Below are 25,541 nucleotides of genomic sequence, written 5' to 3'. Positions count from 1 at the left end.
CCACTCGACGAAGCCGGCTCTCCTCGCTGCACTGGAAGCACTCAAATCTGCGAATGCAGTATCCCCGGCATCCGTCCTGACTGCTGCTTAATCTCTTTGCCGCGTTCGATACGGCCGGCCGACGCGCTGACTGAAATCGGCGTCCTCGTACACAACCGATCGCTCTTCATCGGATAATCTGGAAGGGCCCCGAGTTCGAAATCCCACAGCATTACCGTGGGATTCCCACAGGGATCGTTTTCATGGCCTCTTCCATGCACGAAATCGCTAAATCTCACGGCTCGGTGATACCTGCACACTGCCTTCTCCTACCGCTGTCATGCCGACGACACACAGCTACTTCTCTTTGCCGCTGACAAAAGAAACATATTGCCTCACGAAATAAAAGTCAGATGTCTTGAACAGCCACCGTCTCAGAGACAGTCTTGCTAAAGCTAAGGTGGCTCTACCAACCAGCTACATCCTCCCACCTCCAGTATCTGTCCATCACCCCTGGTGAGACAACACTGTCCCCATCCCAGACGGCTAAAAACCTTTGTGCAGTTCAGGACAGCAGCCTGTCCATCGCAGAGAATATGCAGAGCTGCTGATATCTCCGCTATGTTTGCCAAATCCATCCTTTCCTCGCCGCATATGCTGCTCAGCTCGTTATCCAAGTCGTTGAGCTGTCCCAGCTGGCCCACCGTAGTTCTCTCTCTGTACCACACCTCTCTCTACTGCACCTCTCTCCCTCTACCGCACCTGTCTCTCTACCTGCAGCTCTCTCACACTACCCCACCTCTCTATTTGTGTTGCCTAAAACCGTATGTTTAAATTTAAAACAAACTTACTATGAACTTCAGTCCACGGACAGTGGTGGCCTCACCCATAGGCCTACGCAGTTAAGGTTGACTGGTGTTGTTTGCTGCATTCATTGGTCCTGCTATAAAGGCATATATTGGCCTTCAGAGAGATTCTATGTAGTATCGGTAGACTGACTTGCATCACCCAGCTTTGACAGCAGGTCTTTTGACTGATAGACGTGGATGGCACCTGCCACATCACAGGAAGGGAGAGACAAGTCCCTCCGGTGTCAAAGACATCAAGCCATTATTGTCTCCTCAGGCCCGACAACATTGCCAGAGTTTCTGCAGCATCTGAGAGAAGTGTGATGTCATCAGCTAGGACACGGTGTCCTTACAGCAAACCATTCACAGAAACTGTGCACTGCTGCATTATCTGTCAGCAACAGGTCACTGCAATTAATTTCTGCTCGAGTGTAGCTTTTGTTCCACTACAACCGAGGGGCACATCTTCGTATTTACTTATCTTCGTATTTACGTATTCATACAGTAATACACATTTCCCTTTCTCGGTTCTGAGCAGGGATGACAGAACAGGGATGGCTTTGAAAAGGCACTGGGGGGGGTTTCTTCTGTGACAAAAACACAAAGAAAGCATCTGGTTGGATCCATCAAACATATGCAAATGAAGTGGTATAAGAGTGATGACATTTTATGCACAGCCACGGGTGTGATAGCCCTTGGTCTCTTTGACAAGTGCTGTGCCTCATGAATAGAGGTCTGACTTCCTCCATTGTGTCGTGACGCAGGCACTGTCACTGTCCCGAGGAGTTAACACGTAGGACGGAGTGTAGCACAGTGGGTAAGGAACTGGGCTTGTAACCGAAAGGTCGCAGGTTCGATTCCCGCGTAGGACACTGCCGTTGTACCCTTGAGCAAGGTACTTAACCGAAATGGCAGTATATATCCAGCTGTATAAATGGATACAATGTAAAATGCTATGTAAGTCGCTCTGGATAAGAGCGTCTGCTAAATGCCTGTAATGTAATGTAATGTAATGTAATTAACACGACTCCTCCAATGCACCTGGAGTCTCTACCTGCAGTGTTCCTGGAGTCTCTACCTGCACTGGTCCTGGAGTCTCTACCTGCACTGGTCCTGGAGTCTCTACCTGCAGCGGTCCTGGAGTCTCTACCTGCACCAGCCCAGGCCCCCCACAGAACAGCTGCACTATGAATCAACACCACCGGCTACTCTGCAGCAGCCTCTGAGTCTGACAATGCATTGCAAAGCGTAAATGTAAATGTACTGTACTGTTTACATAAATAATTTATAATAACATAATTACATTTCTTTCCCCCAAAGTACTTTTGATCCCAGAATCCACGTGGAACGGCATGAGAAAAGGGAATGGCTTCATTCTGTGATGTGTCTCTGCGGCGGAATTTTAAATAATTTAATCGTGTGCATCAGGGCCAAATGGCATTCAGTGGTGTTTCATCTTGTTCAGTTTTCCCATCATCCTTTGCTGAGCCTTGTCAGAGCAGATTGAAACTGGAGGAGCGTCATTGAAAAATCAAATCAATTAAGTCTCTTTCGATATTCGGTCCCGCTTTTAAAATTTTAATGCGTTCGTTGAGTAATATTCTAAACAATCAGCCCCTGCGCTCAGAATGCAGCGCACGCATGACGCAGACACGCCGCAGAGCGGATGTGTATTCTTCCAGCGATGAAAGCGCAGCCCCGAATTCCCGCTGGGCTAAATTATGTCAAACGCTAAATCCTGCCGTGGCGCCTCATCATATCTACGGGCTTAGAAAGCCCCCCCCCCCTCACCCCCCCCCCCCTTCCCCACCCCCTCTCCCTCTCCCAGTCCCCTCATCAGCAAAACCGCTGGAATGTATCTGTCCTTAAGAAAATGAAGAGAGGGGCGAGTTTATGCTCTGAGCAATCGGATAATGAAATGGCAGCTGGTCAGGTGCGGGAGCTGTCGGGGAGCGAGATGGGGAGTGAGACGCAGACACTTCTTGGCGGTGGAACGCGTCACCTGTGACGGTGCCCTTTCTCAGCTCCAAACAGCGTGTTTAAAAACGCGGCGAACAACGCGAAAATTACACAACCCAGGAAGCGCTTATTATTATTATTATTTTAGAGAAGGACTGGATAACCAACCCCGTAGCTCGGACCCGAAGTAGCGCGAGAAGACAAATCGCAGATCTGCTGCCGGTAACGGTTTTTTTTCTTTATTCGGCTCCCGGATGTCCCCCCTGAGGCACCCCCGCAATAAGAGCTAAGTTAGCATATTTACGCTTTGTTTAAAGTTAAAAAAGGGGCCACACCTATCACCGAGGAGCCCGGTTTCAGGATGACGGATTGCGCCAGCACAGTTTTCTGGACTCAGCGACAATCGATATTAGCAGCGGCCATCTGGGTACCCTGTTCTCATTGGCTCCTGGGACCTATCGCCCGCTCGTTCAGGAGAACGTTACCGTCCCCCGACCCTGTGAAATGCGTGTCCGTGGCAACCGGCTCCTCCCACTTCGGCCCCCGTACGGCAGCCAGCTCGTTTTGCCATTCGGCACAATCTGTTTTTAATGGCGTGGTGATGAATTCCCCGTCGTCGCGACACTTTGCCCATCCTTTAACGCGCACTAGGGGCAGTGTAGAGCAGCTGTGTGCTCGTTGTCCTTCGTTCCTGATGTTCAAGCCCATCGCCGATAGACGCACAGCGAGGTGTCGACCTCTGGTTAAAAAAAAAACCGCTCGCTCTTTGAGACGGACGTTGGACACTTCTCCTCTTTTCCAGGAATGCACTGCACACAAACTGATCGATGATTCAGTGAAAACTCAGTCTCACATTCACAAATGAAAATGTGCCCAGGTGACGGAGGCCCAGCTGGTTTACCAAGGCTACAGCCCGGCTGAGATAGATAGCAGCAAGGAGAGCGGCAAACAGCGAGATAGAGAGAGAGAGAGAGAGAGAAGGTGGAGGCATATCTGGGGGGGGGGGGGTTCTGGCCCATGATCCTGGAGCAGCAGCAGCACTAATGACGCAGGAGGCCAGGAGCCAATTCAACAGCTTTGCCACATACAGCTTGAACCGGCAGTCCCTTATTCAGAGCCCAGCACAGACTGACGCCACTTCACGCTCCCCACTTCACATTTCAAGGAAAGACACCGAGCTTTAGGGCTGGTGCTGACGTGCGCTCCCACCACGGCCCACAGGAAAAAAAAAAAAATTTAACAAAAAATCAATTGTGAATTAGGAAGAGAAAGAAACAGCACAGGCACTAGAACTTCAGGTACTTCCTGTTCGTCTGTGCTCCTCACATTGAGCTCCACACCGTCGCACAGCTCGAGTAGCAAATGTTCCATTTTCCTTCCTTTCCCAATGAACATATATGCTATGAAAGTAGCGTCAGTGTAGCAACATTGTACTTGTACTGTGTACCGGAAACCCACAGTACAAATACAATGGTGCACCTGGTCATTTCTTAAGGATGAGACTCACTACTTCAATTAATTAACATGAATCACTTGATTGAGTCACTCTGTAGGTGAGCGGACGCTAGCCACTTTAAAGTTAGCAGTAAGTCGTCTTGGCTAAATATTATTAATGTAGTTAAGCAAGGTGGCTAATTCGTTGAAACAAAGTAGTTTTCGTGAACATGAAATAGAAGTAATAAAATTACAATTTTCCCAGTCATTACATTCAGAATACAGCATGGGCTAAACAGAATGTGCGTTGACAATTTTGTGTCTCCACAAAATTGTGTGTATCCAGTGATCGTAGTGATGTAGGCACTTTCACAGCATATTAGCAGCCAGCAAACCTTGCTAAGGTTGGATACACATCCATCAGCTTCTGATCACATTACAAAATAACATGTGAAAAAAACAGCTCCTTTTTGACCAGGCAAGGAAGAGGAGAGAATGGAGATGAAGTGAGGAAGGGAAAGAGAAAGAGGGGGAAAAGAGCAGAGAAAAACAAGGTTGACGAGCACTGACCTAGAATAGGAAATAGGATGGTGAAGACGGCCATAATGGAAAGGAGCAATTAATGTGGGCCAGACCTGAAGGGGTGGATACAGTCTAGACTAGAAGTGAAAGAAGCAGAGGAAGACAAAGACTAGACTTAAAAGGGGTGAAATTGTGAATAACAAAGATGAAAAGAGAAGCAGAGAAATCAGCTAAAAGTCTAATGGATAAGAGAAAGATGCGTGGCGGGTGACAGACGTGACAGGTGAAAGGAAGAGAATGATAGCAGGTTAAAGGAAGGGAATGATATCAGGTTAAAGGAAGGGAATTTTAGTGGGTTAATGGAAGGGACAGGTAGCGGGTGAAAGGAACAGTAGCAGGTAAAAGGAACAGTAGCAGGAGAAAGGAACAGCAGCGAGTAAAAGGAACAGCAGCGAGTAAAAGGAACAGTAGCAGGTAAAAGGAACAGTAGCGGGTGAAAGGAACAGTAGCAGGTAAAAGGAACAGTAGCGGGTGAAAGGAACAGTAGCAGGTAAAAGGAACAGTAATGGATGAAAGGAACAGTAGCAGGTGAAAGGAACAGCAGCAGGTGAAAGGAACAGTAGCGAGTGAAAGGAACAGTAGCAGGTAAAAGGAACAGTAATGGATGAAAGGAACAGTAGCAGGAGAAAGGAACAGTAGCAGGTAAAAGGAACAGTAATGGATGAAAGGAAAAGTAGCAGGAGAAAAGAACAGCAGCAAGTAAAAGGAACAGTAATGGATGAAAGGAAAAGTAGCAGGAGAAAGGAACAGCAGCAAGTAAAAGGAACAGTAGCAGGTGAAAGGTCAGAGGAGAAAGCTACTCGGTCGGCGGCGCAGGCCTCCTCACCTGAGCCTCCCGCGGGCGTGCCTCCTCAGGCTGAGCTTGTCGGCCTCCTCCTGGACGCGGTGCAGCGAGGGCGAGCGGGAGTGGGAGCTGCGGGAGCTGCCGGTGCTCTGCAGGCTGCTGTCGGCCCCCCCCTCGCCCCCCGGCTGCCCCGCCAGCGGCGGCAGGCTGCGCAGGGAGGGCACGGGCGAGTGGGGGGGCCCGCGTCCCTCCGCGTTGAGGTTGTTGTCGCTGGCGGAGCGGAGGAGCGAGCGGGGCGACGCCAGGGTCCCGCTAACCAGCACGCGCCGCCGGTTGGTGTAGGAGGGGGTCTCCCTGAAAGGCACTGTGGGGGGGGGGGGCACAGGGGTGGATCAGTCCCAGACTGGGGCAGGGTTCTGCCACAGGGGTGTCCAAGCTTATCCAAAAAGGGCCGGGGTGGGTGCACAGTTTTGGTTTTTAGCCCAGCACTAAGACACCCGATTCTACTTATCGCGGTCTTGACTGAAGACCGTGATCAGTTAATCAGCTGAATCAGGTGTCTTTGTTGGCTAAAACAAAAACATGCACCAACACTGGCCCTTTTTGGATTAAGATTGGACACCCCTGTCTTCACCTTATTGTGTGGATATACCCCAGGCTTGCACTGGGATTCCTCCACACAAGTCCTGGAATAAGGTTTGAGAGAACGGATACAAGATATATTACACCCTCTCTTAGAAAACTGAAAGCAAAAAAAATCCTACCATTTAAAAAATCATTTTAAAAAACCAGAATCGGGGAATGTTGAGAAGGACAGACACAATGTTTTACATACACACCGACAGGACTATTCGCTTTCGCAATCAACCAATAGAGTTGCGAGCAGCACTGGGGCTGAGAGACTGAAAGGTTACATCTCACCCCTATCTATGGATTGCCTTAAGCGATCAGGTCAGAGGTCACGAGAGGAATTACAGGGCGGTGCCGGAGTGCCATTATAACCTGATGCATGAAAGGCTTTTTTTTTTCCCAGGCTAATACATTAAGCTGTTTTCACAGCTCAAGTAACCAACTGGAAATAAAAGAATATAAATGTCAGGACTCGCTTTGAGAGAAATGTCAGAAGTCGCGCGCTTGTAACTTAACCCCCGACCTTTATCGCGCGCGGCGACGGCAGGGAGAAAAAGGGTCCCTCAGATTAGGAAGCGCAGACTGTACTGTATATATTGCCACACTTCAAAAACAAGATCTGTCAGAGAGTTTAATCAGGAAAGGGCACGAGTGACCGGGAAGCAAAAGCAGTCGAGAAAAGAGGAGGCCGTCAGAGGTTGCTGTACGGTTTCGGGGCCACTAGGTGGTGCTCTTCCACCGAGTCTTAAAAGAATGAAGAGGAAGAGCGGAGCGGAACGATGGCATGTCCGACTGAGAAGACGAGGAAGAGATGAAGCCTGAACAGTCGCATCACCTTCCTCTCGCGACCCATTTGATTGACAGGTCAGCCTGTAACCATGACGTTGGCACCTCTGAGGTTTTACTGCATAACCCAGTGGAAAGCAGCAGATAAATAGCCACAGTAGTGACAGTGATGCTTGTGGCGGTTGCTAAAATTTTTAGTAGTAGATGTCCCAGGCTTTGTAATAAATAGTAACAGTGGGAGTAGGTTTGATGGGGATGAAATAAGCGGCAGTATTTAGTGACGATTTAGCAGTGGTATTTTTAACACAAGTGGTAGGAGTAGCAGTGAAGATAAGCAGCAGTACTACTAACTGTGGTAACACTCATAGAGAAGATACTAGCAGCAGCAGTCGCAATAACAGTAGTATTAATGATGGTAGTGAAGATACAGGAAGTGGCCAAAAAAGTGGAAACAATGATCTGAAGCCCCTTCGCATGGTGAGATGTTATTTGCTTAATGGATGAGCAAACAGAATCCCATATGTCGGATGTGTGGTAGCCATGTTAGCCATAATTATAGGCAACTAGGCCTGCCCAATATTTTTATGCATGTCCCTTTGCATGCTGGGATGTTATTTGCTTAATGGAGGGAACATATATATTATTGCAATATCATTAAATATACACTGATGATGGTTACTTGATATTAGCAAACGCTAGTTAATGTGTTGTTGATTAATATGCGACTGCATGTAGGGATGCCTTATTAATTAGTAGCTGCCGCAGCACAATTGTAGAAAGATCAAAGTGCTGCTGAATTTTCAGTAAGATAAAATGAGAGAGCCTTGAGCAAGCTTGAGATCTTCCTCTACCTGGAAATGCACTTGCTAAGAGGATCAGGTTCTACGGTCAGATGAGAGCTGCGTGCGTTTGGATCTTGGCAAGGTCTGAAGGTCCATTTAGGCCAAAGGTTTTTTTCATCTAAAATGCCGAATAGAGCAGTGAAACAAATTGAATGGAACTATGTTTGCCCCCCAGTGATAATACTTTTACAACCGTTTAATATATTTAACATTTAAATAGGCCACAGTGTGTGGAATCACCCTTCTTTTTTAATTTGAGATACCAAACATTGGTTTTGCACAGCAAACATGATTCCTAAAGGAAGATTTGATTTGGCACATACTGCCTAAAGCAGGGGTCCTCAATCTTATCGAGAAAGAGCTGGTGTGGGTGCAGGATTTTGGTCCAACCAAGCATTTACACACCTGAGTCTACTAATCAAGGTCCTTAGCAAATACTCTAGTGGTTAATGAATCAGCACTGTTACTGCTTGGTTCAAACAGAAGTCTGCACCATCACCGGCCATCTCTGGATGAGATTGAGGACCTCTGACCTAGAACAAGGCACTATTTTTAAGGCAGTTAATTAGTCTGGTCCGAGCAAAAGCACTGAAGTGATAACAAGAAATTACATGAAAACTGTTGAACTTCTAGACAGTCAGTACTGGTGTATATGCATCTTGGTACTTATCCAGGAATGCAGAATTGTATGTGCTATATTGCTGCGAGTGCTCCAGGATTTCCAAGCATTACTCATTTAGACAGGTTCCATAGTGTGGTTCTCCCGCAGGGTGGTATGGGACCTTCTCCCAGAGCGTATCCCACAATCCCGCACACCATCAGAATCCATGAGGGTCAAGAGCACGTACCACAGACAGGCTAACCATCTGAGCCGCATAATACAAAAGGGCTTGTTTCCTCGAGCACAATCGTAATAAAAATCTTGTTCCAACCACACTCCTTTTAAGAATAAAAAAAACATATTTTCTTGTATGCCGTCCAATATTCCAGTTTCATTCTAGGGGGGGGGGGGGTGGTGCTTGTAGTCACACCCGCAAAAAAAGCAGCACCCGCCCGCGTGATGGATTAGGCGGCGATCGCCAGAGCGAAAAAACTCTGGCAGGGATAGCACGGAAGGTGTTCGTAAGACTAAACCTTTGGGAAAGCATTTCTGGGGGAGGGCGAGGGGGGGCTGGAGATGGGGGGTGGGGGGGGGTGAGGGGGGTGTGATGATGAACCGCTATAATCTTCCAGATGATCCGCTGCAGAGGGAAGGGATTCCTCAGCCTCGCCGGAGCTGTCTACAGCGGCCCCGGGCCCCATTACGTTACAGTGGCGGCGGCCGGAATAAGGAAATATGAGCCGCCCCCTCCTCGCCGTGGTGGTGGTAGAGGCGGCGGGGCCAACCGGAATCGAACCCGTGTGCCCCGCCGTCTGAGATTAGGTGGGAGCGCGGGGGTCCCGAAGGCGCGGTTTCCGTTCTGACAGGGGGCGATCCATCACCGGGCCGCGGTCGCGCCAAAAATTTGCTCGCCGGGTACAGGGAACGCGTCATGAGGAACGAAGAGCGCCCCGCTTTTCATTTCTCAAAGCGCCGTCAACACGGACGTTTTTTTGTTTTTTTTTCTTCGCTGAGATGATGCCTGGAATCTGTGAGTGTGTGTTTATAGAGTATATATACCGGTAAATCTGTTTGGCCACACGCTACCTGTCAGAGGGAATATGAGCTCGGAATATGAGACTTTGCCAGATTTCCATCTCTGCTCAGCAGGGCGCTCCATGTACAGGCTCCCGTGCTGCTCTAAGGAGTTTGGTTAAGCACTGATCCAGTGTCAAACCGTTTTTTAATCTGAAGTGTCATAAAATACGTTTTTGCCAGCAAGCATTACAAGTTCCAAAGGCTCCGGAGAACTCTCTGCAAAAAGAGCGCTATGACTAAAACAGTTTTTATTCCCTGATTCAGGTTAAAATAATCTCCAGTGCTGTGCTTATCTTGCATTATAATGCTGCCATTTCAATGCATTTATTGCTTGAATTAATCATTTCTTCCACGTTCTGTGACCTTAAACTCACAAAACAGCTATAAAGCATGAATGTTAATGACTGTTTCACATTCCCCAGGAGCTCGAACATGTATGAATACACGTCTCTTACCAACATCTGATAGTTTGTGAATCTTTATGATTTCAGCCAGATCAAAATTCCCAGCAATAATAGCCACCTGTATAAAAAAAAAACAATGAAAAGAGAGAGAAAAGATAAAAGATACAGACAGTTTATTAAGACTGAATGGCACTGTACACTGTATCTACAATTTCATTTCATTTTCCCTGATGGTATTCATGGATGAGCTGCACAATAATGTCTGAAGGTTTTTAAAGGCCATTAAATTAGCATGTCATACTAGAAAACACAACAGCGAAAAAGGAATAAACAATCGGTCCTGTGGGAGAAGGTTGTTAGATATTCCCCTGACCCATCCCCCCCCCCCCCCCCGCCCTCCATCTTGTCTACTTCTGACCCATTCATCCTCCCCACTGGCAGTCCCGAACAACTAAAAATCGTTCCAATGGGACCACTATCATTCTAATACACTGACAATGGCAGCTTATCCTGGTCTCCTGTGTGTGTGTGTGTGTGTGTGTGTGTGTGTGAGAACGGAGCATTCATGGTTTGACGTGGGCATAGTTTGGGCACTTAATTAAACCATAAAATGCCGTACCTCACAAGAGGCGCGAAAACAAACATGTCCCTTTTTCTGCAGTACTCTCCTGACACATAGCCACGGTACGCCAGGGACAGACTCACTCACAGCTGCCCTGTCATTGATTTGGACGGCTTTTGTTACAGACAGTGTACCTTTTTTTTGTGCATGTTTCTCAATAACAGCAGCAATGAAAACCACAGTCGCTGTGTTTGTGTTGAGCACGCACTGTTCTGCCAGGTATCTGTGCCACGCCGGCTGCTCGGAGAGCCGTGCTGACTTCTTGTGGGCTGAACTCTCGAAAAAACCATGGCCAATTACACTCATGAGTCAGATCACATGGCCTGCAAAACTCCGCCCCTAATTACTCTAACATGTAAATGCAGCCTAAAACGTCTGTAAAAAAACCAAGAGAAGAGACAAAAAATAACTGTGTAACCATCCAGAGAAATGTCTTCGGCTCAACAGTCACACACTGGCAACTGCATGGCCTTCCTCTGTATAAATCACTTTACCCGGACTCTGCGCAAGAGGGTCAATTAATTTTCACACATTGGCTTTTCCTCATTAAAAAGCTGATTATACCAGCTGTCGGATGAATTCCCCGTTTGTTCAGTTACTTTGCAGTGTCAGGCTTCCACACCCCATGTAAAAACAAATTAACTCGGATTCGCCCTAGAAGTCTGCGTCAACATCAATTTCATGCGGAGGTCAACTTGCAAACAATGTCTAAAAGTGGAAAGCAAGCCAGCATGAAAAAAATAAATGTTCGAATCTGAGGAGAACTGATTAACGGCTCCACATAGCGTACAATAAACTCTCGGATAAACACAGCGATGACCAACACGTGCTGGGCTTGCCAACCTCACGGCCTCTGCGAGTTCAGAGAAGAACATCAACTTTGACCTCCTCAATTCACAGAGAGGGGAGTGAGGGGTGAGTGGGGTTAACACCAGTAACAGTGTCAATGGCGTGCTGTAGGATCATTAATGGTCACAGTCAGTTCAGAGTTACAGTGTGGTAGAAGGAAGCAGCCTTCTGAAACAGAGCAACTCCACATCTGCTCTGCAGGACTGATTTTTCCTGCTTTTTTGTTCCAATCCATACGGGGCCTGCCATCCGTGCCTGTCCACCCCGGGGCATCACGTCAGCGCCCTGTCCCAGAAGGGACAGTATCTGCTCAAAAATATCAGTCTGGGAAATGTAGTTCTCAGGTTGTAGCTGGGAAATGTAGTTCTCATAGGACCGACTTTCTATCAGCTGTTGCTGCTCAAGCAGATCCCCTCATCTGGCCAACAATCACGCTTCAAAAATTATGCGATTTGTTGAGCCAAACACCTGAAGGTTAAGAACTTTGTTCAAAGGCACTGAAGCAGAGCCCCCCCCCCTCCCCCCCTCCAGCTGGAATAAAAACCAACATCCTTCTGGTATCAGGCCAAAAGCCCTTCACAGCTATGCTGCAGAAAGCAGGAATGTCAATGGCACTCCCTAGAGGCATGCCACCGTGCTTTATCGAACACTAATTAAATGTCACTGCAAACCGCATATCTCCCTGCAAGCTTTCTGTCATTTGCGAACATTACAACAGTACAGAGGCTGAATGAAAATTAAGCATCCGTCCCCTTTAGATTTTTTCCCCAACACTGGGGGGGAAAAAAAAGAAAAAATCCCAGCCACATATCATGTATAGAACTGTATGTGCAGCAGTTATGCACTGGCACATACATGTGAATGAGAACATTATGGGGAGAAATGCTAATCAAGAGTCAAGGGCTCTTTGAATGTACAGTATGAGTTATATCGCAAGGCCTCCAAGGACCATAGAATGTGTTGCAATTCAGGTCACGCACCTACTACGTAAAATGAAAGCCACACTAGTGGGCATTTCAGCAGGATATTACATGGTGATAACATGTAATATTCTGCTGTAATGACATGCTATTAGTTGTTTATAATAGTAAACAATAAAAGTACTGTTGAAATACACAGAGTTGTTTATGCATTACCAAGTTACGTATGTTATTCATATACTTGCTGCAACACTGTTGAACATGGTGCGATGATAAATGTGACATGTGTGGAATATGCATGTAAACACTAAAAGGGATATTGCATGTGATTCATGCAATAACATGCGATATTACGCTTAGATTTGCTGCTACTTCTAACCCAAAACCAAGAAAGCCAGCAACTCCAAGCCTAGATCTAAGCACTGATCCATAATATCTACAGAAATGTACACATTTACCATAGTGTCTGCAAATACGCGAAAAACTTGGTAATTGCAATGTAATAACATGCTTATTACACGGTTTGTGTGATGATAGCGGTTACTGTCTGGGCTGTGGTACTTAAACAGCCAGAAACAGCTTCAGAGCTGTTAACTAGCTCGGGGGAGCACAAAATAAGTTATATTTAATAAAATAATTATTCTAAATGGACGCCTCTGGTCAAAACACATTAGTCAACAAATCACTACCTATCTAATCTATTCCATTTCACTATTTTTAATGACAGAAGAATTTACCCAGAATTCAATGCACAAAGTAGGAAGTGCATCTTACCTGGAATGCCGTTTGGTTGTTGTAGTTCTTTATTTCCTTGTTCGCCCCTCGAAACAAAAGGACCCTGGCGCAGCTATCCTGGAAAAGAGGCAGAGAGGAATTCTTTTACCGCAAAACCAAAGTATCATAGCGGTGTAGCGTTAAGTTAGCAACCTGTCAATAACTAGCTAACTCAGTCATCTAGCACTATATAAAATATCACAGTATCACGATATATCAGTCATTTGATTTTGGAGGACTTAACTGATATATTTCTGATTAGAGCTCAAAGCCAGTTCCGCTCTTGCAATCATTCGATTAAATAACGGCAAATAAATAACGATGACATGAAATATTCACGCAGTGAAAACTGCGTGTAATTAATGTATTTCTTCCTGGCATTGCACCGGTGTTTGAGGTGGCGCTTTGGCACATTTAGGTGGACGGAAAATAAGAGGGCAAGGAATGCCCCGCATTGTGGACCATTAGTTACGGAAATACGCAGAGAGGCGCTGGCAGCGCCCCCGGGCTTAAACGGGCGACGTGATCGCGGCCGAGTCCCAACGAGACGAGAGTGAAACGGTCTAATTTATGTTTCTAAAGTTCACTTGGCAACAGCAGCATCCGTAGGCAGAGGTGGACAATCCAGGTTCAGAAAGTAAAAGTTCATCCCGGGATTTTGTTCCAGTCTCCTGGATTTGCTAAGGAGCACCATTCTTCAGCCAGGAGGTGGAGCTAAATCAGCTGGCTGAGTTCAGGGGTGGATGAAGTTACACGGCAGGACATTTACTTTCTGACCCCTGGAATGTCCACCTCTGTCTATAGGCGTACACTTTAAATAAGTTGCCAGTGGAGCAGAATTAAAGACACGGTTGTGGAAAATACACAGTGGAAATAAAATTATTCAATACCTATATTGAATGTGTTTGAAATGGCGTAAATACACAAGTAAAGTTCACCATTGGCATGAAACAATTTTGAAATGACCCTCGAAGTTAGCGTGAAAGAACAGTTTTCGTTATACGCACAAAAAAACACCAAAAAAACAAAAAATTTCATTTAAAAAAGGAATGCTGGGTAATGTGATAATTTTGTTCCTGCCGAAGCCCTTGAAAAAAAAAAAGTAATTAGACAAAAATATGCGAATAATTAAACATTTTACTGGAGATCATCAACGTCTCACTGAGACCCATTCTTTCTCTCAGGGCAAAATTTAATTGGTTTTTCCAAGATGCAAAATGATGCATTTCAGTCAATTGAAATTGTTTTTTTTTTTAAAAAAACCTTGAACTTAGATTTCAAGTTCAGTGATATGATGGCAGCATAGTTTTGCAGTATCCATACATTCAATTTCAGCCCAAAAACAAAAGTTTTTTTTTTAACTTAAGAAGGTCTGCAAAAAATGAATTCTTATTTCTAAAAAACAACAAAAAACCCACTACTTTATCCACCTCACTTACAGTAATATCTAATTGTAACCATAATTTGATATAATTACGCTACCTAAAGGGAGCAACCTTCCTCCCCTGATAGCAGCAACAGAGAAAACAATTCAGCTGGTGAAATTTCCCATAACCAGAAGCCATTGCAAAACAGAAACTATCAGTTTTGGCACTTTTTGAGCGCTGAGGGACTCAGTCGTGAGAAGAGAAGGTAGCGGAGCGGAACGCTAGCACGAAAAACGGCAACAGGGGAGTCACAGACGACTGTGAAGCAGTCACAGACAGCAGCCTCAAACTTTAAACTCAAAGCCGACTGTTAAATAAAAGATGGAGTTTTTAAAAAATTTTTTAGCTCCCATGATCCAGTTTTTTTCCTCGTGACGATCTGAGCCACTCTAGCCTAGGACAATAAGGACGTCACGTGACGCAAGTGGTTGATCTTCCTCGCAAGTCGCTGCAGTACACTTCCGCAGACCCTTGTTGACACATGGGGCATGCTGGGAAATGACAAAAAGTCTATATACTACAGTTTTGCTAAAGAAATGAAGCCCTACCGCCCGAAATGGGAAAATATCATGGGATTTAATACCCCACATTAAATCACTGGACATAAAAATGAAAGATGATGAAATTACAAGAAACCGCATCACATGATATATACAGTACGGTGAAACGCACAGTGCAATATCACCACTGCATGCCAGCAGTATAAACACCATAGAGTGGGAAAATAGCACAGCAGCAGAGCTTGTTCCAGTTCCTGTTCATCGAGCTGCAAAGAACAAAGAATGCGAACACTGCCCTCTTGTGGCCACAAATAATGACAAGGACCACAGAGCTGGCAGAATCAGAAAAGATCAGCTACTGAACGACTGCAATATTTTAGGCTTAATATCAAAAATGGAACAAACTGCCATAACAGAAATTGCCTGAGGCTTAAGGGGTACAGGTCCCAGAGGTGAACATGCTGTGCATTATTATATTCGTCTCTTCATTCAGTCCGTAAGTGCATGTGGAACATACTGTATGTTCCCTGGTCACAGTCCAGAAATTTCCCACTGAGCACATCATAAAATGATCCACATTTACATTAAAAAAAAAAAAAAATAATAAAAACCATTAAGAAAAAAGACATTAGGCGATGATAACAATATCGAAATATCTGATGCGCTTAGAGAGCACAAAATTAAAACAATTCTTAAACAAGAATAAAAACTTAAACTATCGCTCTTTGGCAGACGCGGTGCAAAGCTAATCCAACTGTCAGCGGACTGTAACGAATAGCGGCGGAACGTCCACTGGGAACGGCGGATAAAAACAGACGCAGCGAACGAAAGCTTTTGCATGTAAATCCATGTAGAGGGGAGGGGGGGAACAGCACACTGGTACAAGCATATCTGCCCTCCCTGGGATCTGGGGGAGGGAGAACTGGAGAGAGGGGGGAAGACTTACAGCACAGCGGCTACTACTAACTGGTCTACTGCTTATCTCAAGTCATCCTCAGGAAGGGGAAAAAGAGGAAGAGGAAGAAGAAAGAAAGAAAATTCACGGTTTTGGCAGCAGATGTCCAGTAGTTGCATTGACTGGCAGATTTACAGTAATTTGGATTGAAAAGCTCTGTGCTGTTGCATTCTGGGAGCCGGTCCGTTAGTCTGTCAGGCTCCTCAACCAGCTGTCTACATTTCTACATGCACTGTCCACATGCATTATTCAGATTCACTTCGCCATCAAACAGGTCCATTTGCATAACTGAGAGTCACGTACTCTGGAGGGATGAAGTCCTGTCCAATTAAACGCTGCTGCCAGGGGACGAATCACAGGCAGGGAAATCGACTTCCTGAACACGTGTATTAAGGTTTATTTTACATCCAGTGGCCTCTTAATTGTGGTGGAACTGCACCTGGGGAGGGGCGATTGCTTTCCTGCCATCTGGCAAAGAAAAGAGGGACAGATGTGGCTCTCCGTTTCTGAGATACAGGTCTATCGGCCACTCTCCTCATCGTCTGTAACGTGATGGGGCGGGGAGGGGGGTGATGGAATCTCGCTGAGAGGACCAATCAGGAGGATTTCCAAAACTGGTACTGGTCGTTGTCATCGCGGGATCTGACCCTTCCTGTCGCGGAACTCCACTATGTCCTCTAGGGGGCGAGCTGCTCCAGCCTGCGTGCTGCCGGTATTGATCCCTCATCGATGGTTAGCTGGCATTCCACCGGCCCTCGTTTCACACAGATCGCTTTTGTTCTGATCCCCCCCCCCCCCCCCCGAATTAGGCTCCTGTCACCACTCTCTCACATAGTCAATCAACCAGCGTGGCGGTTCATAAAGGATGCAGTCCAGCAGGGACGCGGGATCCATACCAACGCGTTGGGAATCACAGAGGGAGTGCACGGTGATCCGTGCCCCCCCTCGGGAACCCCGGGGACTCATCTCTAGACCCGCGGCACGCTCGTCTGCCCCGCGCGGGCCGGCGCTCAATCGGAAAAACACTTCCTGATCGCGCAGGGCGGCTTTGAAAATCGATTCTGAAAAAAAAAAACCGAAGAAGAAGAAGAAAAAAAAAAAAACCCAACCGCGCCGTTTCTCGTGGATCGGTGTCTATGTTCCGTCACTTTCCGGAACAAAGGGGCTGAGAGTCGGCCGAGCCGTCCTACGCGGGGAAAAAAGGTTTTCGTTTTCTCTCGATGGGAAAAGATCAAGCGTTTTACCCAAATGCCTGACTGTTGCGAGGTGCCTTTGTGCCCCCGCGACAATAACACAAATCAATTTTTACCTCCGCGCCGACGAAAGCTTCGAGGAGCCCGCTCGACGCGCTCCCGAAGAGAAGATTTTTTCGTTTGCGCTGAAGGAGGAGAGGAATGAGAGAACGTCTCACCCCGGCTGCCTCCAGACCGGCCATCTGCGGTACCGGAGGTGTCGGGGGACAAAGAGGCCCAGCGTAACTTAGCCACACAGCTCTCCCATCTGCCACTGAGCCGCTACAGAGCTACACCGCGTCTGCCGCATGAACTTACAACCTTATTTACACACTGAGAGAGCAGTGCGTCTGCCGCATGAACTTACAACCTTATTTACACACTGAGAGAGCAGTGCGTCTGCAACAAGAACTTCCGACCTTATTTACACACTGAGAGAGCAGTGCGTCTGCAGCATGAACTTACAACCTTATTTACAACCTGACACACCTGAGCACTAATGCCCTGACTCACCTGGGCACTAAAACCCACACCCACCTGGGCCCCAATGCCCAGACACACCTGGGCACTAATGCCCTGATGTACCTGGGCACTAATGCCCTGACATGGTCATGTGACACAGGACATATGTTATGCTGAGCTGAGATGGGGCAGCAGGGTCTGGCACAGCGCACACAGCAGATCGGTGTGTTGGAGCTCTGTACACAGTGTTCAAGCTCACGGCCTGTGTGTGTGTGCGCGTGTGTGTGTGTGTGTTTGTGTGTGTGTGTGTGTGTGTGAGTGTGTACTACAGGAAAACCCATCTGGGACTAAAGGAAACGACATCCATTCTGCGGCTCTCTGACACTGCCACAAACATACTGGCTGCTCCCTTAAAGGAGAGAACGAGAGAGAGAGAGAGAGAGAAGAGGATGAGAGGTTGAAGAAAAAGAAGGAAAAAGAAAAGGAGAGGGAGTGAGGGAGAGAGAGGTGAAGGTAAATAAGATAGCCGAGACAGAAAGCGAAAGAGAAAAAAACAAATATAAGGTCAGCTCCCAAAACTGCTGCAATGAAATCTCTCTCTGATGACTAAAATGTATCTGTAAGGTGAGAAACCTCAGCTTATCCCCCGTTACATCAATTTGGCCATTATAGTGTGGAACCAGTCAAGCGTGTAACAGTTCACAGGCAGCCCAGCTCTTCAAACCAATTTATCCCAGACTTACTGTACCACCGCTAGCCCTTATGCCCACAGTCAATGTGGTATTCACTGCCGAATGCAACGATGAGCAAAATGGAGAATATTTTTAAATTATACCTTTGAGTTTTTTACATTAGCTAAAAAAAATGTTCATGCATTTATTTATTTATTTAGCCTAAGCATGAATCCGACAGCTTTGTCTCAGAAGCTGCAAAATCTATTCTGTCAGATCAATCAGAGTGAAGTGGCTCACCCATTAAACCATCTCATAAATACCAATAACATTATGACAAATTAATGGGAACTTGCTTTGTGTGATTAATCAATTAACCGTCAATTCACTTCCACGGCACTGGTAACACTTTTCTGTGAAACAGAAAGCATTAAAAGTACGAAAGAACTGACAGTGACTGCCAAATCGAAGCTCTCGCGATGAGGTCATTCTTTGCAGACACAAATGAGCAAAATCACTAGCACTGCCAAGGCAAGAATTCACATGCAGGCCCTGACTGAAGAGCGTATAAGAAAGCTGAACTCCAATTCCACATTGTAAACCTAATTCCCATCTCATGAGTTTCAATCTTCTGTCTGTCAGAGACCTATGTGGGTGGTGGAGGTACGACAATACCTGCCTTCATCATTACTAGCCAATCCTCATATGGTTTCAGACAAAGACTTGGCTTCTATTTGCAAGCAGACACCAGAGAGGAGTCATTACAAGTCCTCTTCTGCCCTGAGCCACTTTAGAATTGAGAGGTTGGGATTAGGAGTTTGGGATTGGGAAATTAGGATTGGGAGGTTGGGATTAGGAAATTAGGATTGGGAGGTTGGGATTGGGAAATTAGGATTGGGAAAATGAGATTGAGAGGCTGGGATTGGGAGGTTGGGATTAGTAGGTTGGGATTGGGATCTGCAGGAACCCCAGAACCTTCCGGATCAAGCACGCAGTTCTCAGACGGCTCCGGCCCCCGCCCCACTCCCGCAGCGTCAGACCGCTCAGGCGTAAATGGATCCCGCCCCCCGTTCTCGCTCCCGCAGCGCTTACCTGGTTGTAGAGCGCGCAGACGTGCAGCGCCGTGTTCCCCGAGGCGTTCTGCGCGCTCATGTCCGCCCCGTAGAACAGCAGGTGCTCCAGGTGCTGCACGTGTCCGTGGCGACAGGCCTGCGGGGGAGAGAGCGGAGGCTTCAGTCGCTGCGCACGGTCTCCGCGCGGTCGCGATTAAAACGTCCCCCATCTTACAGCGGGAGGTCAACGGGCGCGCCCGCGAGCGCACGTGTCATCGGGCGTAATCCGACACCCTTTAATCCCGTCACGCCCCCTGATCAGCGAGCGAGTCAGCGCATCGGCGAGAGGGCCGGGCACGCAGCCAGCTAGCCTGCTGACGGCACGCAGGCCCGTCGTTAGCCACAGCGCTAGCAAGCATCTGCACTGTGCTGCACTGTACCGTAGCAGCAGCGCCCTGTGCGTTCGACACGCCTCATTAGCATACAGCGCCGTCGCCATGGCGACGGGAAAACAGGAACTGGACGGTTTGAGTCACCGGCCAGCGGGGGAGCCGACTTCCTGTTCAATCACGCAATTGAGAGGCCGTCCCCCCCAGGCTCCGCGTGTTGAAGAGAGCGCGCGTGTAACTGTATGTGGGTGGCGTGTGCCAGTTCTGCGTACGCGTTTACGGCGCAGCGCGTGCGCTCGCGTGCGTCATCCCGGGTGCGCACGTGCGCAAGCCGTGCACGTGACGCGGAGCGCCGACAGCTCAGCAGGTAATTGGCAGTTTGCGCTGCTCTCGTCTCCGGATCACGTGGGAGGGGCTACACGTAAAAGAAGGCCCTCTCTCAGCCCACTCTCTCTCCTCTATGACTACCGGCGCACGTACGGCCTCTAACAGAACGGAGAGAGAGAGAGAGAGGACCAGGAACAAAACCGGTTTCAGCAGGGAAAGCCGTTATTTGCTACGATTGTTGTTTTCTTCATCATTAACATCGACCACCACGCCCACCATAACGGCGGTGGTGATGACGATGATGGTGGGGCTGATAATGATGATAATTATAACAATTATTATTATTATTATTATTATTATTATTAGTTTTGAATGGAAATTTTTGTGAGAAACACACAAATACTTTTCTTTTGTTATGTGCCTTCACAATCTGGCCTCAGTAGTCTGACCCAGGGGTGATCCCATCCCAAACCGAGCCCAAGGTTTCAACAAAATACAATAAAATACAATCAGCAGTTATTGTCCATTAATCTGCACTGGATGCATTCCATTTCACAGAAAATTGTTTCAGAATTATCTGTGTTTTCCAGACACATTTGCCCAATCTGAATTTGGCACTTTCAATGAACTTCCCCCCTTCCCTTTTACCATAATAAAAATTCTATATAAATGTATTTCCATTAGCTGTCTATTTTGAATGCTTCTATTATGTAACGCGTTATTACAATACGTTTCTCAGGAAAACAAAGAACTTACTGTTATACCACTATACACGGCTGAAAACAAGAAATATTTTACACTTTTTGTCTGCAAACAACACAATGGAAGGAAACCGGTCAATAGTTTCAATTCAGGACAACATCATTTACTTATTGTATAAAACTGTACAGTACATCTATCTAGCTGCGTTACTAAGCAACCAGTAGTGTCAACCTTGTTGCTGCGGGGTGTGTAAAATGAGCTATGGCAAAAAAAAAAAAAAATTACTCTTTCTCCACCGGAAAAGAAAACTCTAAATCGAATTAAACAGAAAGAAGTTAAGTTGGATAGGTCTGCATTTGCCTGTGCCTCACTAAAATGGCATCGCGTACAGGATAAGAGGAACAGGATGAAGGGGAGTGGGGGGGGGGGGGGACCAATTCTCTGGTATTTTTATACAGAATTCTTCCTCTTTACAACTAATTCTTTATCATTCTTTTAATTTTATTATAGCACTGATAATTATCGTAAATATATGTAAATATTGCTACCATTACTGTTGTTCGTGTATGTGTGAAAAACCTCCTATTTTGTAATTCTGTAAGTTAACAAAGCTATTAAAAACTGTATTCCCCCATTATTTATGTTCTCTCCCGATTTGGAACGAGCGGTCGGAATCTCAGGCGCTGCTCCAACGCAGACACAGCGGCCCTCCAGGATTTGAGATCCCTGCTTCAGTCTAAACTGAGAGGTTGCTGTGGCCTCAACTGGCACAGGAATGACCAGTGCATGAACTGGACTGTAGCGTGCAAAACTGCACTAAGAAAAACCACCTTGGTACCCAACACAACAAATCTGTTTTATTTTATTGGGTGTCAAGGTACTTTTTCCTACTGCAGTAAAAGTACTTTGGCCCCCAACACAGCGCAGCAGCTAGCAGGGTGGGAGCTGGTAATGATTTGAGGGGCCCACAGCTTGGGGGGGGGGGGGGGGGGTGGGGGGAGCATAGATTTTAAAAATTTACATTTATTTTATTAAAGACAGGGGGGCCAGAGCAATATTCTTTTAGGGGGTCAATAATTCCTAGCTAGGCCCCTGATTGGGCGAAATGAAGTGGGAACAGGCCAATACCAAGGAGATACAGGATTCTCCATACAGGGGACATCTGAGCAAGGAAGCCAAGATGACTGGGCTTTAACTGTGAAAACGGTGACGAAATGCCAATGGGACTTTCTACACGCATTGATATGTGAATGAAGTAATGGCTCCCTGTAATCGCATAATGTTTCAGTAGACAGGCAAACAAAAGCGACTTTGAATAAAGACAAAGGCGTTTAGCGATCTACATGATAAGCTGCAGTTTGGTAACTCTGCTTTGTAACCCAAGGTTGCAGGTTCAATGCCCTTTCCTGGAGCACTGCCACAGCATCAGTAAGCAAGGCACTTAGTGCCAAGTCTGCTAAGCAAGCGCAGAGCGTTTTAATTATGCCTTGGATGCAAATTGGGTTGCTGCTCAACAACAGTACCAGAGGTGCAGTAAGAGCTGCAGATCGCTTATATGGTCAGTTATGGCAGTTATGGTGGGCATGGCAGTTGACACACACCCCTGGCTTCACTGCTACCTTGAACTGCGTAAAAATATTGAAATACTTTTGAGGGGAAAATGTGTACAGCGGCATCTCTGATTTTAATTTTGGAACGTTCAGCACAGTGTGTTCCAGTCATTTTTCATGTTCTTCCTCCAGGGCGATACACACAGCTCCAAATTGTGCAAAAATGTTTTTTGTGGTCCAGCAAAGAAAGAAATCCTAGTTCAATATTTCTTAAGGGTACAGTCATAGATGTGTCATGGAAAAAATTCTCTTTTCAGGAATTCCTAAGCAATGTGATTTAAAATGATCAGTCAATTACACCGCAAAATTCAGCCCAGCTGAAAGTATTTTCACATCGACTCTAAACGGCTGTAATATCCTGCCTTTGATAGCAGTGAAGAAGGCGGCACTTCAACTGTCATGCTTTATTTTAGCCAGTCACCTTACAGATGGGCAAATGCAAAACGGAGGCAGTTCCTAGGGGTAAGAGTAGTGGTCATGGCTACATTAAAGCAAGCACTCGCAACAAATCTGCATAAACGGTAAACTGTGCCGGCGTGACAGTTTCATTCCCTATCGCGATGGAAGCACTGACAGTGAGTTTCATTACGCACCCCGACTGCGTCGAACACGGGTTTTAAATTTTCTTTATGCACTCAGATTCAACCAAGAGCATAATAACCATCCAAAACTACACCCGTATTATCTGAGATATTGGTATTTATGACACAATAGAAACGAGAGTGCAAAGTGTGTTCCAATTATTTTTTTTATCTCCTTCCTCCAGGGTGATACAAGGAGCTTAGATTGCACACAATGGTTCTTTATCCAGCAGGATACTGACAAAAGAAACTACATGTAAAATCTTTTGTTAAAGGATACAAATGTAGTGTGCTACAACTGGTATTTCAACAATCGGCACAGCAATGTGGGTACAGAATCCATCGCTGTGCCGACCAAATCCACTTACAGTATTCAGAATCGCTGTAATGACAGTTTTAACGGCAACAGAATAGAACTTATGTATTCAACTTATGCAAGATCACCGTAGTAACAATTTAACGGCAACAGAATAGAACATATGAGTTCAACTTATGCAAGATCTCCGTAGTAACGGTTTAACAGCAACAGAATAGAACCGATGTGTTCAACTTGTGCAAGATCACCGTAGTAACGGTTTTAACACCAAATGACTCATTATCTTCTTCTGTTAATACATATTAAAGGGACGTTAAAAACAAAAAAACAGACCAATTTACAGTTGGATTGCAGGAGACTCCATTTGACATTTAAAGGCCAGACTGTCAAATTGGGTTTGAAATGCAAGGTAACACTGACAGTTCCCACAGTGGAGAAATCGACGTTGCATTGGTAATTCATCGATACACCCTTTATACAGGATTGTCTGTTGTTTGTCTGTTTTTGCCAGATTTGTTTCTCCAGTCGGGCTGAGCGAGGGCCCGGGAGCTTCCACTTTCTGATCTGGCAGATTGCAGGTTTAAAGCCAGGCTGTGCCACCTGCCGGTGCCGACCTGTGTTCTGATACCCTCCAGATGGTACCGCACTCCCACTCAATCACTGACTGGCAGGGCAACAGAATGAGTTCGACCGGCGCCCGAAAAAAAGCCAAAATGCTGGCTTGACTGGAATCCCACTGCCACTGCCCCAGAACTCTAACACCAACCGCGCCAACCTGAGCGCTCACTGAGGCCTAACACACAACTGTTGGTGCAAGTGTTTTTTCAGTTCAGAGCGCTTGCTACGTAACTGTATGGGGGCCATCAGAGAAGACCCCATAAAACATCGCAAACAATTTCACCGCCTTTTATTTTAGTGCAACTTTTAATACTCTGTCCGTGATTAGAATGGGAAATCACTTTCAACCTTCAAACTCTCTAATGACTCTTAAGTTCATGCATCTCAGGACTTAATTTCTCTGAACTTTGTTTTCGGGGGGGTTGTGATTTAGAGAGACTTCCTGACCGACGCGCAGCTGCGGGAAATGTCATCTGAGCGCGTGCAGCGGACTTAGGGGTGATAAATTAACGGAAGTGTCACAGAAGCAGCCTCTGTGGGCTGCGGGGGTAAGGTCTCGGAGCACTGGTGTATAACACAGAGGCCGATTCTCAATTAGACGTGTGTTGTGTATGCCAAACACAGAGCAATCCCATGATCCTCCTTACCAAGAAATCAGGGCTGGCCTCTACTCTTCAGTATGCTGCAGTGCGAAACTTGCAACAGTGAGTGCAGTGATAATGCTGCGTGCGTGATGTCAGCGGAAAAGTGGGAGGAGTCACGAAACGTGAGACGAACGCGTGAGTGAGGGGCGGGTGTCTGTGTCGGCCGGGGGGGTGACGCTGTAACGGACTTGGCGGGACCGCGCGAGCGTTCGTTTCGGCGGCGATGGCGAGCGTGGCCCTGGGTCGGTGCGCGCCGCAGCGCGGAGCCGTACCTGGTGGATCTCCTGCCAGCCGTTCTCGTCCATGCAGCCCACCTGGGCGTGGTCGTGCAGCAGCAGCTCGCAGCAGTACGGGTCCCCCCCCACCATGGAGCTGTGGTACAGGGGGGTGAGCCCCCGGCTGTCCTTGTAGTCCGGAGACGCGCCCAGGTCTAACAGCGTCTATAACGGGAAAAGGGAAAGCAGGAAGTCACGCGGCTCACGGGCACAGACGGCCAATCAGAGAGGGCGCAGAGGAAGAGCAGCCAATCGCTATGCGACACTGACGAGGACCACAATGCGCTGACAAGTCAGAAGACTGCATAGAAACAGGCTAAAAGATTCAAATCTGAACAAACAGCATGAAGTTACATCACACATTTCCAGACGGTAATATTCAGCAGAACTGTACCCATTAAATATTCATGTTAGGAACGCTGTTAGAAATAGTTTTTTTTTTTTTAAAGATGGTTGAAGTTAGAAGCGTCTGCAATTCCAAGGCCAAACGACAAACCAACAGCATCTCATTTTTGAGAGCAAAAATTTATTACAGAATGAGTCCATTTAACAGTGTCGTTCAGAATATTGTTGGTGTCATGCCTTGAATTGTCTTTTTTTTCTTTTTATCTTATACACAGTTCTCACAAGTTTGATGTTAGACAATAAATGTTTAAAAACTTCACGTCGGATCAATATACCATGTGACT

The 25,541-nt window shown here is 46.6% G+C and overlaps 1 protein-coding gene across 2 annotated transcripts in view; it reads right to left on the bottom strand.

Annotated features, from left to right (window-relative positions):
* Positions 1-25,541, bottom strand: part of LOC118231030 (SH3 and multiple ankyrin repeat domains protein 3-like) — a 155,629-nt gene that overhangs the window by 100,352 nt on the left and 29,736 nt on the right. For both annotated transcript variants that reach the window (XM_035424445.1, XM_035424446.1), the window contains exons 4-8: positions 24,850-25,017; positions 19,431-19,547; positions 13,092-13,169; positions 9,978-10,044; positions 5,629-5,950 (exon numbers count right to left, since the gene is read on the bottom strand). In XM_035424445.1, the coding sequence (XP_035280336.1) occupies positions 5,629-5,950; positions 9,978-10,044; positions 13,092-13,169; positions 19,431-19,547; positions 24,850-25,017 (752 nt within the window). The remainder of the gene's footprint in view (positions 1-5,628; positions 5,951-9,977; positions 10,045-13,091; positions 13,170-19,430; positions 19,548-24,849; positions 25,018-25,541) is intronic.

The sequence above is a fragment of the Anguilla anguilla genome, chromosome 7 (assembly GCF_013347855.1).
Source record: "Anguilla anguilla isolate fAngAng1 chromosome 7, fAngAng1.pri, whole genome shotgun sequence".
NCBI lineage: Eukaryota > Metazoa > Chordata > Actinopteri > Anguilliformes > Anguillidae > Anguilla > Anguilla anguilla.
Note: the sequence above shows the minus strand (reverse complement) of the source record. Positions and strands in the feature narration are given on the sequence as shown.